Below are 19,961 nucleotides of genomic sequence, written 5' to 3'. Positions count from 1 at the left end.
TAGAATGTCTTGTGATCTTGCTAACCCAATAATTGCTGGATATGAATGGAAAGTTCAAGAATCCAACAACTTTTCAGTCCATGAGGCTTAATGCCTCAGCTGATCTCCATTACACACTGGAATCCCAAAGAAATACCCTTAATGCCAGTGAAATAATGAACTTGGGAACAAGCAGACAAAGAACAAATGTTTTCTTTTTTATTTCCTTATATGTGATTCCAGCAAAGGGTGTATCCAGGATAAGTGGTGGATTTTCCTAAATGAAATGATCTGGATTAAAGTTGTGTCTTCCCAACTGAAAATCCAGATAAATCTACTTTCCACACTTAAAAGATCTCAATTAATAGCAGGTTCTCTTTGTCTCTCTCGGTCTCTGTCTCTGTCTCTCTTTCAGTCCGTTGGCCTTCCTTTCTATATATCATACATCTTTTCCTTTATTTTTTGTTTTGTTTTTAACTACAAAGTTTATCTTTCACCCTGACTGTCCTGGATTTCACTGTGGAGACCAGGTTGTCCCCCACTTCAGAGATCGACCTACCTGTGCCTCAAGAGTTCTGTGATTAAAGGCATGCATCATTCCTCCTCTTTGTAAGGTGTTTATTTCCTATCTCAAAGATAAGATATGCATAAGAAGTGGATCGTAGCCGGGCGATGGTGGCGCACGCCTTTAATCCCAGCACTCGGGAGGCAGAGGCAGGCGGATCTCTGTGAGTTCGAGACCAGCCTGGTCTACAGAGCTAGTTCCAGGACGAGCTCCAAAGCCACAGAAAAACCCTGTCTCGAAAAACCAAAAAAAAAAAAAAAAGAAGTGGATCGTCCCACTTCACATTAAGCAAAAATCCCTTTCAGTTTTGCTCTGCATATTTGGGTTTCATTGAATTCTAAATAATGTCAACTTGATACTCAAGAGGAGGCCACACAGTCTCCTTCATTTATGACAGAGAACTTTGTTGGGTAGAGTATTTGGGGTTTGGCAGTTATGAATCTAACTGCTTCAATTCAGAGAGTTCATGAAAAAATCTACTGTAATCCAGGTGGGGAATTTCTATGAAATGCACTTCTTCCCTGAAGCCTTCAACTTTGTCCTGTTCGTTTTTTTTTTATTTTTTAGTTTTTCGAGACAGGTTTTCTCTGTAGCTTTGGAGCCTGTCGTGGCACTAGCTCTTGTAGACCAGGCTGGCCTAGAACTCACAGAGATCCACCTGCCTCTGCCTCCTGAGTTCTGTTATTTTGAATTCAAAGTAAACTATATCAGGGGAAGGTTCTCTTCTGATATAATGTGGTTTGTATTTAAATGCCTCCTGTTTCTAGATAGCCACATGTCCCACAGTATTCTGGAAAGTCACTGTTACATATTATTGGATATACTGTTGATGATGCTTATGGTGTATCCTTCTCTTCTGGAAATAGGTTAAAAATTGGACACTTTAATTTTATCCTCTTGGTCTCACACATCTTTTATTTTTTTCTTATTTTTATCTTCATCATAGTTTCAGATCTCTATTTTCAGCCTGGTCTTTGAGACTTGCCACCCTGTCATCATCTTGAAGTATTCTGTTGGTGAGACTTTTCACTGATATTTCTAAATGATTTCATTTGTCTTTCCTTTCCATATTTTAGTTTGAATTTTTTTATTATTTTGTACCTTTCGGGATGTATCTGTCATATGCTCACACAGTTCCATATTGTGTGCAAGTTTTGTGAACTCCTTGCTTTGTTTGGCGGTTGTTTGACTTTCAATGTCATCTTTGAAGTTTTTGTTCAGTATATCATTGAACACACTCTTGTTTAAACTTCTGACTCTAATATTTGTTGCATGGATGTCTTCATAGTTTCTTCACTTGTTTGTGTATTGAAATTTGCATATCTAGGAGTATAGCCCTGGTTGCATAGTTCGTAATCCTCTGGATTCCTGCAGTGGATCTTTTCCTAATGCTCAAGGGAGGCTAACTTCCAACACATGTGAAACTCCATTGCTGCTCTCCGAATGGACATGTAGTTCAGTAGTTAACCCTCCAGATCAAATGTCCTTTTCCCTGACAATGACTCTCCTCATCACTCTGAGAAAGGATATTAACTGTAGATCTCATACTACCTGGGCAACCTGAGATATAACTTCAGATGAAGCTTGAAGTCTCTCTTGAAGTCAACTCCTTTAAAGTTCTAGCCACTTTGTAGTTTGGGAGTTTGATTGAGATATCTTAAAATCACCTTCATGAGAATTCTTATCTATAACATACATAGAACCCATAGAAGAATATATCATTTATAAATTTTCAAAAGCAAATTTCTTTACTACTAATACCTCCACACAAAGAGATAAGGAAACTAGATACACACTTGTTTGTTTTGGGTGAACTATGAAAGAATTCATGGGATCAAGAAATGTTCCTCTAGTGAGAAATTTCTTTTACAGTATAAGCTTCAGTGCTAGAGACATGGCTCAGCTGCCAATAACAATTGCTCCTCATGAGCAGATGCAAGATTCATTTGTAGTTCACCCTGTGTAGAACCAAGTTGTCTCTGGTTTCGTGGAAATCAAAAACATTTTTCTGACATACATATGCACCACACATTCCAGTACTGCACAGACTACATGCCGATAAAACTTATACCAACAGAAAAGAAAAAGACAGAAAGATAAAACAAGATTACAATTCATAAGGTTTCTAAATGGGTCAAAAGATGTTATGGCAATGCAGGGCTAGATGGATTCGCAATTTAGAACCTGTTGGCAAAAATGCTTAACGCAAATTATATAATAAAAATGAATGATTGGCATATGTTTATTTTACTCATCTCTTACAATTAGCCTCGGTCTCTCAGCATCTGTGTCAGAGGTTCAGCAGAAAAGAGGAAAACCACTTTGTAGTTATCAGAATGGGACCAGCAGAATTGCTCTCAATTGCAGGAAATAAAAGTTAATAGTGGTAACCACCAGGTTGCTATTTATTTTAAAAGCTTGAAACATGTTCTGGTATGATAAAAATCACAGTTTACATGTATGAAATCCTGAAACAATTCATAAAATGTCACATCAAGAAAGTAAAAAGAAGAAACATTTTGCAGGAGGCTAAAAAATGACTCCTAAAGTGACAATCTATTTTTACTAAGTTACATGGAAGCACAAGTGGACCACGTGACAGTGTTCCTGCAGTGTAATGTAAATGAGCACATCACGTCAGACCTACCTGTCTACTTCCTGTGGCCCACTCTAGAGCGTCTTCATATAAATGGAGCTGTTGACCATGTGGGAAATATGGGCTAAACATTCCTATCTTCACCTTAAGTCCAAGACCATGTGGGAAATTCCAAATCTGGAAAATGTCATACTCCGGCTGCAATTTTTCTTTCTGGTTCATATTCACTCTGTCCCCAACTGGATTAGTGAAGTGGGTCTTCCTAAGTAAGGAGAACATCTGAAAGACAGGCAGCATTCTTTAGTGAATGTACCCTTCCTTAAAGTCAGAAAATATATTCTGATTTCATCTTTAATGCAACTTTCTTGAATGTCTCCAGGTGAGAAATCCAAATGAAAGCAAGTAGGTAAATGGAAATATAATAACGGTCCTAAAATTTTATTTTTTTCAGAGGAACTAGCAAACATAAGCACAGACATACATGAAGACAGCAATGGTAAGTATTAAATATTCATAAGCACATACATACAGACTCATATTCATACATAGATACATACATAATACAGGCACATACTATTTACACATACATACACCTGAACCCAAGAAAGAATATGAATATAGAGACACACAGAGACAGACTTCTGCACTCACACAGAGAAATAGAAACCACAAAAACATACACAGGCCTATAAACATGCTCACAAAATCATAGATAAATATGCACAAGGAGACATACACAGAAATAAACAGTCATGCAGGGAGACATTGACACAGACAAATTTATCCTCAAATGCAAAGACAGACAGAAACACATACAGAGGAACAGAAACACAGATACACATATGTACAACACATTCACCAAAACATGCTCATACACAGTAACACAAATATGCACAAGTGCAAGCACAACCACAAAAACAGACAAATCACACATTTTGGCACTTGTAGACACATGCACTGACAAATACACATAGGGAGATGAAGGTGAAGGCGTAAGTCACAAACAATCCCACACCAGTTTGGAATTATTATTAATAGAATGGTTATTTATTTAAAGGAGAAAAAACTTACAGAACACCATCCCAGACAACAGCCCTCTGCACAATCAGGCCAGAAGTGGAGCAGGAAGTAAGAGAGAGAAAGGAGGGAAGTGGCCGCTTTTTTAAAGAGAGAGACCATGCCCCAGTGGGCTGGTATCTCAGCGGCTTTTGGCTGGAGGAGTGGAAGGACGTCCCCCTTTTGGTTAAGTAAGAGAAATCTAAACCTACTACGAAATTATATACAATAAGTACAAATATCCTATTCTAACTAGCTTAGGTCTTGTATAATATTAACTTGGCCAAGTCATGAGAGAAAAGTAACTGCATTTATATAGTCTTCAATCCCATCGAAGATCTAAGGAGGGAAATAATGTTACCTGGGTAATTAGGAAGTTCAGTAAAACAATTTCCAAAACATGCAACAAATCACAGAGACAACTAGATACCTGGGCAATGACCCAAAGTCACGTTTGCAGCGTTGAAGCAACCAACTTTGGCTAAGGCCTAACACAACTGACATACCATTTTCTAAGGCAAGCAACTTTTCAAAACTATCTTACCCTGTCTTGGCAGGATATGACAGTCCTGTTTAATCCATTGATGCACGCTCTGTATCTCTGTCAGTGGTTGAGGTATGGGCATTTCTTTGCCCAAAGGCCAGTTCTGCCAAAAAGAAAGGCTCCAGGTGGAGTGTTTTGGTGCTCAACATTCTCTCGGGAATAGATCGGTGCTGCCAGGAGCAATTGTATCTCACTATCACGAAGCTCTGAATTAGATTAAAGACCATTTTCTGCAGCTCTTTGAAGAGGTTGAAGATTACCTATTTATACTGAGTATAATCTCTATGTATCTAAAGAACCTGATTAGTCTAATTTTAAATGATAAACTTAGATGACTATTGATCTATATAATTCTCAATATCTATCTAACTTAAAGACTAAGATAATAAACAACTGTGTAACAAATGAGGATTGTAGTAGTGGGGTGGTGGGGCTGCATCCCCAACACCCCAGCCACCTGCTAGCTTACGCCCGAAATAACAACACACAAACTGTATTCATTTAAACACTGCTTGGCCCATTTCTAACTAGCCTCTTCTAGACTAACTCTCGCACCTGGACTAGCCCATTTCTAATATTCTATGTAGCACAGCTAGGTGCCCTTACCGTGAAGATTCTAGCCTACGTCCATCCTGGGTCGGAGCTTCATCGCATGTGTCTGCCCAGGAGCCGGGAGCATGGCGTCTCTCTGAGGCATCTGTCCCCGAGAGGAGAGCTGTGGAGTCTGAGCTCACTTCCTCTTCCTCCCAGCATTCTGTTCTGTTTACTCCACCTACCTATGTTCTAACCAATAAAATCGGCCAAGGCAGTTTCTTTATTAGCCAATGACCTTCCTCCACCAGAGGATATTGACCTCCAAATATAAACAATGTACAAATATACATTGTAATATGGTACATATATATCAATACACAAACAATATATAAGTATCTTCATCAGAGGTAGAAATGTATACTGCAATATGGTAAATATATACAATATATATCAATACAATATATGTCAATACATAAAAAAATGTTTTAAACAGAGGTAGAAACATGCATGCATACAATAGTCAATTTAATTTAACTTTGTATCTATATAAGAATCGATACCACCGGGTGGTGGTGTCGCACACCTTTAATCCCAGCACTCGGGAGGCAGAGGCAGGTGGATCTCTGTGAGTTCGAGACCACCCTGGTCTACAAGAGCTAGTTCCAGGACAGGCTCCAAAACCACAGAGAAACCCTGTCTCGAAAAACCAAAAAAAAAATCGATACCAATATATTTGTCTCAAAACAATAACTCACAAGTACCAACAAGTACCAATTTATTATCTCATTATCCCTCTTTTTTTTCCAAATGATCCCTGAGCTTATAAAATTCCTCCCCCAACCCTCAATCATGTACTAATTATAATCAACCCCTAAATGATATCCCTAACCCAAGGGCAAACTTTACTGGGAGAGGGGATGTCGTCCTCTAGAATTACTTCCAGCCATCATGGGGGCGACATTCTTTCTGTTCTTTCTGGGGGATCCTGTGAAAGTAAAATAATAGTTAAATTTCAAGATCAATGTCTTTTAAAATTGCAAATAGTCTCTGAGTATTTTGTGGAGGTCTGGCCAGAATGTTGTACAAGATGTGCACCATTACAGCTAACCAAGTTGGAACTGTCTTGTGCAGCTGGTACCCAAAAAAGGTCTTCTAGTAGTGCTATCAGTATCATGATGTTATATCAAAAAGGTGGAGTTGTTGTTATGGGGCCCCATCTTTTTCCTGGAAACTTCAAAGGTCACTGCAGGAGAAACTCATTGTTCATTGTGAAAAACTTAAACATTAATCATACAGACATATATATATATATATATATTCAATGAAAGGCATGATAGATATATTTGATGAAAAGTATGATAGATATGAAGAAAAGCAAAGATGTTTTCTAAACTCATATTTCTTTCTGTCCCATATCATGGCTCTTGACATGAGACAGAAACTCCAGAAACTCTGGGTTTTTCTCTTACCAACAGGCTTGGAATTGGAGAGGGTCTGAGCCATAGTCCAACTTCAAAACCAGCTCAATATATTAATAAATAAATGAACATTAATACATATTTAAATATAAGAGTAGAATAATTTTACTTATGAGACCTGTTTGATTTTCTTGCCCATTCTTATTGGGTTGTAAATAGTTTCCATCTGTCAGTATTCAAACATCCAGGGTCCCTTGAATTCTTTGAAGATGAGTGTTTTCCTGCAGAGATAAGAAGAGAACCCTGCCCCCGTACTATATGTTTTTCTTACCACCTGTTTGAATATCATCATTGTGGATGAGCTGTCATTTCTCCTTTCCAAGAGGTTTCTCCTCTTTAAATCGAAACTTTATTAATTTTGATGGTATCCACAATTTTTCTTCCCCTGTGAAAACAAGAGCCAAACCCCTTCCCCAATGTAGCACATCTCCTGGCTTCCATTGAGAGGTCAGCACATCTTTGAAATAAATTGGTTGATTTAGTTCAGCAGACTTTCCATTATCCAATGTCTTTCTGCTGCTGTCGTTCCTTTCTCATTAGCGTTAAGAAAATTCAAGGTTAATAAAGCATTATGCAATCTATTTCTGGGGGTATTTTCTGTCCCTTTCTGTTTGTTCAGCATGTCCTTTATAGTACGATTTGATCTTTCTATAACTGCCTGACCTGTAGGATTATTTGGTATACCTGTAATATGTTTTATATTATAATAATCAAAAAAGTGTTTCATTTTCTTAGATACATATGCTGGACCATTATCTGTCTTTATTTGTGTAGGTGTACCCATGATGGCCATAACTTCCAATAAATGTGTGATTACTGAATCAGCCTTTTCTGAGCTCAGGGCAGTAGCCCATTGAAAACCTGAATACTTGTCTATGGTGTGGTGTACATATTTTAAGTTACCAAATTCCATAAAGCAGAACACATCCATCTGCCAGATTTCATTTCTCTTAGTACCCTTTGGGTTACTCCCTGCAGGCAACGGTGTTTGATTATAGAAAGAATAAGTAGGACATCTCTTTATAATGTTCTTAGCTTGTTGCCATGTAATGGAAAATTCTTTCTTTAGGCCTTTACTATCGACGTGATGCTTTTTATGAAATTCTGAGGCCTGCAACACGCTTCCAATCAATAACTGATCAATCTCAGTGTTGCCTTGTGCTAGAGGACCAGGCAGACTTGTATGGGACCAGACATGTGTTATGTACATCGGAAAAAGCCTGTTCCTGATTATGTCTTGTACCTGGATAAATAATGAAGTCAACTCTGTGTCATCTGTTATAAATTCAGCGGTTTCAATATGCAAGATAACTCTTTCTGCATATTGTAAATCTGTAACTATATTAAGAGGTTCTTTAAAATCCCTTAGCACCATAAGAATGGCATATAATTCTGCATTCCGGACAGAATTATAAGGGCTTTGTTCCACCTTACTCAATTCATCTGACTTGTAACCTGCTTTCCCTGATTTATTTGCATCAGTATAGAATGTATGGCCTCCAGTTATTGGAGCATCACGTACAATTCTAGGAAGAATCCAAGAAGTTCTCTCTTTTTTTTTTTTTTTTTTTGGTTTTTCGAGACAGGGTTTCTCTGTGGCTTTGAAGCCTGTCCTGGAACAAGCTCTGTAGACCAGGCTGGTCTTGAACTCACAGAGATCTGCCTGCCACTGCCTCCCGAGTGCTGGGATTAAAGGCGTGCACCACCATCGCCCGGCTAAGAAGTTCTCTTTATGAGGTTAAGTCTACCACTTTTGGCATAGTTGCTATTAAATTCTCCCAAAAAATTAGCACAAGCTCTTTGCCATGATTCATTGTCTTCCCATAACTTTTTTATTTCTTTTTTATATTTATTTATTTATTTATTTATTTATTTATTATGTATACAATATTCTGTCTGTGTGTATGTCTGCAGGCCAGAAGAGGTCACCAGACCTCACTACAGATGGTTGTGAGCCACCATGTGGTTGCCGGGAATTGAACTCAGGACCTTTGGAAGAGCAGGCAGTGCTCTTAACCTCTGAGCCATCTCTCCAGCCCCCCAACTTTTTTATTTCTTTAGTAGTAAAAGGCACTATAATTTCTGCTGAGTCTATACCTGCTAGTTGACGAAGTCTCAGCTTACCTTTTATAATTAATTCAGAGACTTTTTCCACATAAGTTTTTAATTTTTTACTTGGCTTATTAGGTATAAATATCCACTCTAAAATAATATCTTCCCTCTGCATTAGAATCCCTGTAGGAGAAATTCTGGAAGGCAATATGACTAGGATGCAGCTAAGATTTGGGTTCACCCTATCCACATGTGCCTCCTGTAATTTTTCCTCAATCATTGTCAGTTCCTTTTCTGCTTTGGCTGTCAGTTTTCTTGGACTATTCAAATCTTTATCACCATCTAAGGTTTTATTTAAATGAACTATTAGATCAGGTGTTATCCTAATAGCTGGTTGTAAACTGGAAATGTCTCCTAACAATCTTTGGAAGTCATTAAGAGTCTTTAACCAGTCTCTTCTAATTTGTGCCTTTTGCGTTTTAATTTTCTCTAACCCTATTCTGAAACCTAGGTAAATAATAGAGTTTCCTCTTTGAATCTTTTCAGGGGCAATTTGTAATCCCCACCTAGGCAAGACTTTCTTTACTTCTTCAAACATCCTTTCTAAACTATCTTTATTTGAATCAGATAACAAGATGTCATCCATGTAATGATAAATGATGGACTTGGGGAATTGTTTACGAATTATTTCCAATGGCTTACTTACAAAATATTGGCACAATGTAGGACTATTGAGCATACCCTGTGGGAGGATAGTCCATTGATATTATTAGGCTGAGAATTATTATAAGTAGGCACTGTGAAGGCAAATTTTTCTCTATCATTTTCTTGTAACGGTATAGTGAAAAAACAATCTTTCAAATCAATAACTATAAGAGGCCATCCTTTTGGTAATAGAGAAGACAAAGGAATTCCAGATTGTAGTGGGCCCATAGGTTGAATTACCTTGTTGACAGCTCTTAAATCTGTCACCATTTTCCATTTACCAGATTTCTTTTTTACCACAAACACAGGAGAATTCCAAGGGCTGGTTGATTCTTCAATATGGTGAGCATCTAGTTGCTCTTGCACCAGCTGTTCCAATGCCTGTAATTTATCTTTAGCTAGAGGCCACTGTTTGATCCATATTGGCTTCTCAGTTAGCCATTTTAAAGGTAGGGCTGTTTGTACCTCTAAAGGTTTGGTATTTGCTGTATTTTCTTGTACAGCCTGAATGATTGGTGACCTTTTTTCATAATACCTCATCATATCTTTCCCAGAATTATGAGTTCCTGGAACTACAGGAATGTTAATCTAGGTATTCCATTGCTGTAGCAGGTCATGGCCCCATAAATTTATTGCAATATTGGCTATATATGGCCTTAGTTTTCCTATTTGCCCTTCAGGCCCTATGCATTCAACCCATCTTGTGCTTTGTTTTACACAAGATAGGGTTCCAATTCCCAGGAACTGAATGTCTACCTCTTGAAGAGGCCAATTCAGATGCCAAGATTCTGGAGTGATGATACTTACATCCACACCTGTGTCTAATAAGCCTTCAATAAAAGTGCCATTTATACAGCCTCTTAGCTTTGGACTTTGATCGTTAATAGAAGTCTGCCGAAATATACGTTTACTCTGTCCTACTGGGTTTTTTGTCTCATCCTCCACGTGTAGTTCATCATTTAGACCAGTATTACTTTTTACAGCAGAAATTGGAGCTTTTAATTTTCTTGGTGAGGCATATTCTCCACTGTGACTGGGAATGACTGGGCCACTGTTGGCTTTGGGGGCCTGCAAGTGGCCCCTCAAAGAGTTTCCTGACGATATCAGGTTGCCCTGTCTGTCTGTTGTTGACCTGCATTCGTTGGACCAATGCTGGCCTTCAAAGCATCTCCTACATATACTTGAAGGCCGAGGTCTCCTATTTTTGTCATTCCCAGAGGAGATATTATTCCTCGAAATTCTTTGCCTGCAATCCCTTTTCAGATGTCCTATTTTACCACAATTAAAACACCTGGCAGTTTGATGTCTCCTCATTGCTTTGGAAATCGCTTCTCTTACCCAAGATTCATCATTATAGCTAAACATCTCAACATTCATCATATGCTGAATCCATTCATCCATAGTTGCCGATCTAGACTTTAAAGGCCCAATTATCTTTTTGCAATCCATGTTTGCATTCTCAAAAGCTAGAGATACAAGGAGTATTCATCTAGCTTCTGGGTCTGTTACCCCTATGTCCAGAGCCTTAATTAATCTTTGCAAAAACTCAATAAAGTGTTCTCTCTGTCCCTGCCTAATCCTGATATATGATTCAACCCTTTTTGCTGGATCTTGTATCCTATTCCAAGCATTTAAAGCTGCTTGGTGACATAGACACAGTACTTCTTCATCATAAAGAGCTTGGACCTGTGGATCAGCATATTCTCCTGCACCAAGAATTTGATCTTGGGAAACCTCCACACCTTTTGCTCTTCCTTGCTGTTCCATATGTTTGGATTCTTCTCTGAAATAGATTCCAAACATCAAGGAACGTACATTTTCTAAAACTGCAGACACTAACTGATGTAAATCATGGGGGTTTAGCTCTAGCATTAGAAGCCCAAGTCCTTATCATTTCCCTAACATATGCAGAGTGCAAGCCAAAATTAACAATAGCTTGCTTAATTTCTTTCAAATCATTCATTGCTATTGGCGTCCATCTACCTTTTTTGACTCCCTTTGAGCCTTTAGAAGTTGACGCTTTGTCAGAATTAAGCATAGGGTATGTCGCTAAGACCCTGGATAAGCCAGTTCTAATAGCTGGTGGCGGCATTGTATCCTGTCCTTGTGCCTCCTTACTCTGTTCACCAGCTCCAACAATTTCTTCAATCTTTTAAAATCTTTTTATCATTGTCTCTCTTATATCCTGAATCTCCTGACCTGTATATGTTACTAGTGATTTCACTGAGGTATCAATTTTTTGGTCCCCATTCTGCACCTGTGATTCCAAAGCTTTAATTTTTTCCTTCAAAGATGACATGTCCTCCTTAAACTTTTCTTGTATATCATGTAGATTCCCATCTTGGAGGTACATTCTGTCTGTTACCTTATCAAAACTTTGTGATAATGTCTGAACATCAAATTCAACAGCCTGAATCCTTTCAGGTAACTTTCTAGTACCCTTGGATATGGAGGCAATTTTGTCTATTATAGTATCCACTTGTTCAGATAACCTCTGATTTTCAATAATTTTAATCCTGTCAATTAGTTGTTCATTATTAGTTTGTAAAGATTCTATCGTTCTTAGGAGTGCCATATTCTTCTGTTCATTATTAGTCTGTAAAGATTCTATCATTCTTAAGAGTGCCATATTCTTCCTTAATGATAGAATATGCAAAAGAAAACTGAAACCTAGTAACAAGCAAATTATGTTATCCCCATAATCATATAAACCTTGTATGATGTAATCCGTTGTATTAGTAAACAAAGCAGTAAAATTTGCATTAGAAACAAAAACTGCCATATTACCTATTATCCAGCAGGTGGCGCTGTTGCCGAGTCACGACGAAAACGGGGTCCTGTTTCAGTGTCTGCCTTAGTTGATGTTAAAAACTAGAAAATGCGAGTTTCTTAACAAAGTAAATGTAATTAAATCAATTCCATAGACGGAACCAGAAACCCAGAATCGAGGGGTAGAGAAGAGCAACCTGGAAGCCGCTTATGCCTCCACATGACAGAGTCGCCCCGAGGGGTTGCAGCTTTTGGCAACTGCTTGTGCTCTGGTTCGCGCCACTCAAGCGCTGCGCTTGCAAGGGAGATTTAACAACGACTCAGAAAAGAGCAAACTACACGGGCCTGTGGAGTTTAAATCCACGTGGAGAGGCAAACGATAGGGTACGTGGGGACTTGAAGTCAATCTGAGGTGTCTAAAGGGAAAAGATAAAGAACTGCAGCAAGAAAAGATACTGCTTGATAATTTATGTTAAACTGCTGGCTCCACACACAAGGCACAGGCCGCAAGGCACAGGCCACGGCTGAGGGAGGGAGGGCTCACACCAAGCTGAGCTGGCGGCAGGCAGCTGAGAAGGGGAAGGAGGGGTCCTAAAACCAAACGTTGGGTGCCAGATGAAGGTGAAGGCGTAAGTCACAAACAATCCCACACCAGTTTGGAATTATGATTAATAGAATGGTTATTTATTTAAAGGGGAAAAAACTTACAGAACACCATCCCAGACAACAGCCCTCTGCGCAATCAGGAAGGGAGTCTAGTCACCGGAAGCGGAGCAGGAAGTAAGAGAGAGAAAGGAGGGACGTGGCCGCTTTTTTAAAGAGAGAAACCATGCCCCAATGGGCTGGTATCTCAGCGGGTATTGGCTGGAGGAGTGGAAGGACCTCAAACAACAGAGAGAGACACACAGAAACCCACCCATAGAGAAACACAAAACCAATTTATTCTCACTTATAAAGACAGGCTGATATGCAGATAGATATAAACACATATTTAACATCCAATCAACATACCCAGAAAGAACAGAGAAACCTACAATCATCCACCCATCCACTATAAGAAGCATCCATTCACATACACTTGAGTTTTCCAGAGCCCCGAGTTGGGACAGAATCAGTTTAGAACACCTGTGCAAATGATGCCCTACACTAATTACAACATATCTGACAATTAAGGAACAAAAGCTCATCTTTTTATCATGGACAGGATTAATGAAGAAGATTCCTATGCTTCCGGTATTACAACAGAGGTGAAGATAGTCAGGTGCTCTATAACAGAATCATTGATTTTCATTGAGAAATTGTGTCTCACACCCCACAACGTTTGCATTTGAGATTTTCCAAACCTCTAAATTTACTTCCTCAAGAGGAAAAAATGTTCAAAAATCTTTCCAAATGGAGAAATATATCCTAACCCACTAGAATGGGACAGCTGAGACTGTAATAAAGACTGATATAGAAAACAATGAATACTATCAAATAGAAATATCACCTTCAGGCAGTTAGGCAAGTGTACTTCCTGATTGCCCATTGGCTGAAGTAACATCTCATGGTAGACATGGGCCATAGTATACACAGCATTGTATATGTCATAGCTGTCATCACTAAAAGCCATGTCGAATGTCTGTGCAATCAGCCATTCCAGTGAGCTGTTGGATGAGCAGTTCCTCAGTGTCTTACACATAGAAGCCGAGATCCCACAGTAAAAGTTCATCCACTCCAGCCCTGCCAGGTATTCATCTGAGTATTTGAGAGGGTTCACTGTCTGGATAAAATTTTTAAAACCAGAAATCTCAGCATGGTGGTGTGCAAATGCTAGAGTCCCATGGAACAATTCAGGCAAGGAGTCACTCTTACTTGTAGTGACATCAAACTGCGAGGTGGTGACCCAGATTCTCTGTAAACCTTGAGATGTCCATATTCTAAAGCTGACAGATAGAGTACTATCTGTTTCACCATAAATGATAACAACATTTGAGGATGACGTCAAGATTTGGTTATAATACACTTCAGCTCTTGACATGTACAAATGAATGTTGAGCGGAATCATGTTCACAAAGGCAAAGCAGAGTATATTTTTTTCCATCTCTTTTCTCAAATATGAGAAAAATTGGATACCCTGATCATTGTCTGAGATGGTCAGCCCAATCCAGTTCCAGCTGAAGTGAAGTATGAGGGAGACCATGGCCAGAGGTAGAGATGTGTCCTCAGGGGCCATTTGATACAGAAAAGGAAATTGTACATGATCACTCAGGGTAGGATGGAAGGGTCCGTAGGTAAGCTGAAGGAACTAGGAAACAGAGCAGCATGAGGTAGCATGCACTGCTAAAGACTTGTTAAACACACTTTTCGGCAAAGAGTTCTAAAACACCCTCTTTCTGTTACATCTTCCCTCATCTAAATTATAAACTGTAAATACAGAAGTCCCCTAAAGTGTCTGAATAGTACCCAAGGACTAAACAGTTTGAAATAAGTGTAGGCCTCTCCTTCTCACATTTTTCTTAGCACCTGAGAATGGCAACAAGGGAGACAGGATTTCTTGCAAACTCACACCACACAAAAGCTTACCTGCTGAGGAAAGAAGCTGTCCATGACTTTCCCATCCATAGAAGATACTACCGAGTTTGGTCCTGTAATCATAACTATACAGGTCTTCAATTTCTTACAGTGATAATTAGGATACATATAATCAGTATCTTGAATATGGTGAGTATGATAATATTGAAGGCAACTGCGATACTGTTGTATAGTCTTACACCACCTTGACAAAATTTCAAATTGTAAAGACATATTTGGTAAAAGATCAGGGTCCCTGTTGACTTCATCCACGGAAAAAATTAAAGCCAATACAAACTGATAATTTTCCTTTGGTGTTCTGTAAAACGATACAGTGTTTAATGGGACAAAGACCTACAGAAAATCATGTGCAATGAATACAAGGACTATCTGTACTGAACGATATTCCCAACCACCCCCAATGTTTGAAATGAATCTTCTGTGTTGTGATGTTCAGATGACATAAGAAACTGGAAGCTTGAAAAACTTTAAAATTTCATGAGAATGCATCTCCAGTAAAGAAAATGTGCCATCGTCATCTTTCACAGAAAACCTTGTCCATCTCTGTTTTTTGAGTGCGTGCTCAAAAGGTAAAGATAAGACCACAGACTTTGACCAAAGAGTAAACCTGGTCATGATTTAATATTTAAATTATTGAACAAGAAAGATGCACATGATGTGTGAACCATTGAATTTACTGTATTTTCTGTGAAATTAACTGAATTGGCTAAGGCAGTCAAAATGTCAGATGAGTGTAAAGTAGTATGAACAATATTTGGCTCTTCTGCTTACAATTAGTTATAATCAGTGGGCGATATACTTAACATATTCCATCCTACCCATCTTCATCTTTTTGTTTCTTGTTTATCTTTTTCAGAAATAAAATCTTTTTTAAGATATATTTTTAAATGTATTCAAATACCAGAGATGTATTTTGTAAATATATATGTCTGTATGCATCTGAGTATATGGACAGTATTAATGCACATTTAGGCCATAAATAATGAATGGATTCCATGGTTTCGAATGATGTTTTGTTGTAGACTAGACTCGCCTCAAAGGCATTGGGCTATACCTGCTCCAGATACTGAGTGAAGAAATTAAGGGCATGTACTTCTTTCCCAATATTGTTCACCTATTTTATGTTTACACCACTATGCCATATACTCAGTCTGGTTGTATCTGACCAACATAAATATTCTTCTAGGAAATATCTTTCCAGATATCTTTCCAATTGTTATAAAAGGAGCAGCAGGTCGCTTCCAACCACTCAGCTCCCCACTAGCTTTACCAGAAATAATTACACGGAAATTGTATTCATTTAAAAATTGCCTGGCCCATTAATTTAACCTCTTACTGGCTAGCTCTTACATGTTGATTCAACCCATTTCTAATAATCTGTATCGCCACTTGACTATGGCTTACCAGTATGAGTATAGCCAGCGTTCTTCTCGGAGAGAAAACGCATGGCGTCTTCCACACTGCCTTCTTCCCAACATTCTGTTCTGCCTACTCTGCCCACCTAATTTTCTGCCCTATCAAAAGGCCAAGGCAGTCTTTTTATTCAACCAATGAAAGTAACACATAGACAGAAGACCCTCCTACACCATCCAATTACAATAACAATAGCATCCTACTGGGATTTATATATGCCAGCATTACATGTTTCCAAAATAGAAGACCTTAGTTGTAAAGTGTATGGAAATTATTTATGGAGTTTCATGTAATAACAATGGGTAAGTAGTCAGTTGGAAGAGATTGATACCAATTTGTGTTTCTGTATATGGGAAGAATAGTTGTTGTTTCTTCCTAACTCATTGTATATAATCTAACCATTAAATATCAAACATGCATTATCATTTTGAATAATTAATTCAAGTTAAATACAATCACTTTACCACTTAGAAATTGTAGCATTTTAGTGATTGTATGTATGAAAATAGGTATTTATCTATATTTTCATAAAATAATAAATTTAGAATATTCTTTATTACCACACAGAAAATATAACACTGAAAATCTGGATAACTTGCAACAGGAATCTGAGATTAGAACTTGTGAAACTCAAACACTAAGTCCTGTAAACTAAGTATTAAGAAACATCTATGATTTGAAACAATAAAGTGACGTAGTGGATTAAAGTTCTGTGTTTGAAACCAGATCTGAACAATTGATAAAATTGAAATATGTATATTTCAAAAGTTGTTAAAATGGGCAGAAATAATTAATAAAGTGACTTACAGAAAAACAAGAGAGGTCAATGTGATATGAGGGTTAGAGAATAAACAACTTAGACATGAAAGGGAAAGACACATGCCTCTTATATAAGGACAGAGGTGAACCTGGTAGGTACCTCCTCTATCCCTGTTATCAGGTAGTAACAACTATCAAATGCCACAGCTGTCACTAAAGCAAGTGACAGCATGAGTGAGCAGTCACCACTATTAGTGTCAGCTTCGCTTTTCAAAGAATGCAAACCTAGCATTTACATTCTATACATTCCTTCTTTACGCTAATGTTTGAGTGAAGAAATGGACTTTGAAATTAAAGGCCAATGGTTGTGCATGTTTCTATGTGAACTATGGAGAAATAGGCTCTAAGGAAGTTCAGAGTGGACTGGTTTCCTACTTCTTGTCTTGATGCATTTTAAAAGTTTTAGTTTGACCACATGCAGAATATCTGAGAGAGTAACTGAAAATCTATGTGAAAGCTCGACACAGCTAGCAGTACCACAAATGGTAGTTGTCCTAGCATTGAACATAGGACTTACACATTGATGAATGTCCATCAGGTGAGTATGTGGCCATTACCTCTACCCACTTAGGATGACATTCATTGAAACAGAATGGGCTTTCTTTTGATGAGGCATCACCTGCTACTGTACTGTGGAACCTGCAAAGAGTCAGGCTATATGTGATGGAAAAGGTACAGAGTCCTTCTTCACACAGCACCCAGTCTGGTAATTTGGAGAGTGTCTGGGAGAAAAATAGAACATTCTCTGGAAACTTAAACGTAGAAAAATAACATGTAGTCTCTAAAAGAATGTGGTGTTTTTTTATTTGGGTGCAGGTTGGGAGAAGAAGGCAGCAGATTCAAGGCGTTGTTCAGATGTTCGTCCTTTTGGCCCCTTGGAATTTCCATGATGACATTTACATAGAAAATACAAAGGCACTTACTTTTCATGCAAATGTCCTTCCAAATACTCCACAGCATCTGTTCTATTTATCGGGTCAATAATGAAGGTATAATATGTCAATAAGTTGCCATCATACTCTTCATTCTGCTTCATTCTCCAGAAGCACCTGGGATGAATGAAACTGGGCTCCTGAGGTAAAATGTTCTGGAGCAAGAAGAACAAAACCAAAGTAAGCATGTTTGTCTGCTCTAAGCCTGGGCAGTTGAATTATGAACTTCCATGCAGATCAGCACATCCAGTCGGCACCTGGTTATCATGACCTGCTTTTATTTCTGTGGCCATATGAGAAGCTACTTATGCATTCATGAATCCTTTCTTTTTGTGTGAGTGCAGTTGTTTTCTTATCCATTGAGAAAACTTTGGCACTCTCTTCCCTGAGGCTCTGCATCTGATTTCCAAAAAACATGTGATGAAATTTGGTTTATAAAAAGATACAAGGACAGTTATGCTAGTTTCATGACATCACTCACTCATTTTTGTGGAAATTATGCCCCTGGGAAGATGCCAGTTTGAGAAAATTTGTTCCCGTGGTTACAATATCAACTTGTTTATGTTAACACCTTTAGAAATGATGTCAGTGGATTTTGTTGGATGATCCACAGTGAGACATGCATCATTGGTTCAGTAGGACTCACAAAGTCAGAATTCATGGCTCTGCCCTGGGAATTGTTTCACCGAGTCCATGTCAGGGAAAAGCAATTGTTTAGAGCAATTGAGCACCACACAGCACACACAGTGGGGCCTATTCTGTACAAGAGACAGGTTCAAAATATCTAACCAGCCGGGCGGTGGTTGCGAACACCTTTAATCCCAGCACTCGGGAGGCAGAGGCAGGCGGATCTCTGTGAGTTCGAGACCAGCCTGGTCTACAGAGCTAGTTCCAGGACAGGCTCCAAAGCCACAGAGAAACCCTGTCTCGAAAAACCAAAAAAAAAAATCTAACCAAAGACTATGCTTACATTGTCTTGAAATCCATTATTCAGGCCTAACCCAGAAATTTTCTGAATCCTACTGCTCCAACACCACCCAGCTCATCATAGAACCACAGTTCATTTCCATGTTGAATGCTGATTTTAAGTATTCAAAAGACTCAGAGAGAAAACCAGATCTCTGTGCCTCATTACTAATTCTACACAAGACCTGTCGCTCCACCTCCCAGACAATCATTATTAATGAGAAGCCGAGTGTTAGATTTCTAAACATGATCTCCCTCCCTGGTCCGTTCAAGTAGATCAATACTGTGTTTCGACCCATTTCTTCTGGTTTATCTCTGATTTCCTACATTATTTTTCTCATTTTATAATCCCATAGAGCCTATAAAGAAGTCTTGTTTATTATCTTTGAAGCAAAGAGAAACTGTGAAGTGATGCTGTGTTTATGTGTAAATTCTTTTACCATTTTCCTAGTATTCTATTTAGTTTGCACAGGAACCCTGTAGTGTCAGTGTGGGAGTGCTCTGCTGAGTGCATGCTGGAAAGCATCTTTTAGAGGAAATGAACTACAGAGAAAGTAAGACAAACCTGGGGCGAGTGTTTTGCTGTGGATGATGACATGACTAATTTCGTCTTTGAGACGAGGCAAACAGAACCAGTGTTCTCCTCAGATCTCAATGTATATTTCAACATAAACATGGACTGGGCAGTAGAGGCACACGCCTTTAATCCCAGCAATGGGGAGGCAGAGGCAGGCAGATCTCTGTGAGTTTGAGGCCAGTCTGGTCTACAGAGTTAGTTCCAGGACAGCTAGGGCTGTTACACAGAGAAACTCTGTCTCACCCTTCCCCCACAAAATCCCCCCAAACCAAAACAACAACAACAAAAGAAAAAATAGAAAGGCTAGAAGCAAGGAATAGTGGTACATACCTTTAAGGCTAACACTGGGGTGTCAGAGGCAGGTCAATCTCTTTGAGTTCCAGGCTAACCAGGGCTACATAG

The 19,961-nt window shown here is 38.7% G+C and overlaps 1 protein-coding gene across 1 annotated transcript in view; it reads right to left on the bottom strand.

Annotated features, from left to right (window-relative positions):
- The window catches only part of LOC121447992 (vomeronasal type-2 receptor 116-like), a 28,318-nt gene extending 10,114 nt beyond the window's left edge, over positions 1 to 18,204 (bottom strand). Inside the window, exons 1-4 of the mRNA XM_041651489.1 lie at positions 18,008 to 18,204; positions 14,844 to 15,150; positions 13,768 to 14,565; positions 3,192 to 3,419 (exon numbers count right to left, since the gene is read on the bottom strand). Of these exons, the coding sequence (XP_041507423.1) occupies positions 3,192 to 3,419; positions 13,768 to 14,565; positions 14,844 to 15,150; positions 18,008 to 18,204 (1,530 nt within the window). The remainder of the gene's footprint in view (positions 1 to 3,191; positions 3,420 to 13,767; positions 14,566 to 14,843; positions 15,151 to 18,007) is intronic.
- Between the last annotated feature and the right edge of the window lie 1,757 nt (positions 18,205 to 19,961).

This window comes from Microtus oregoni, unplaced genomic scaffold (genome assembly GCF_018167655.1).
Source record: "Microtus oregoni isolate MIOR12 unplaced genomic scaffold, Mior012 000005F_ref0000423, whole genome shotgun sequence".
Classification (NCBI taxonomy): Eukaryota; Metazoa; Chordata; class Mammalia; order Rodentia; family Cricetidae; genus Microtus; species Microtus oregoni.
Note: the sequence above shows the minus strand (reverse complement) of the source record. Positions and strands in the feature narration are given on the sequence as shown.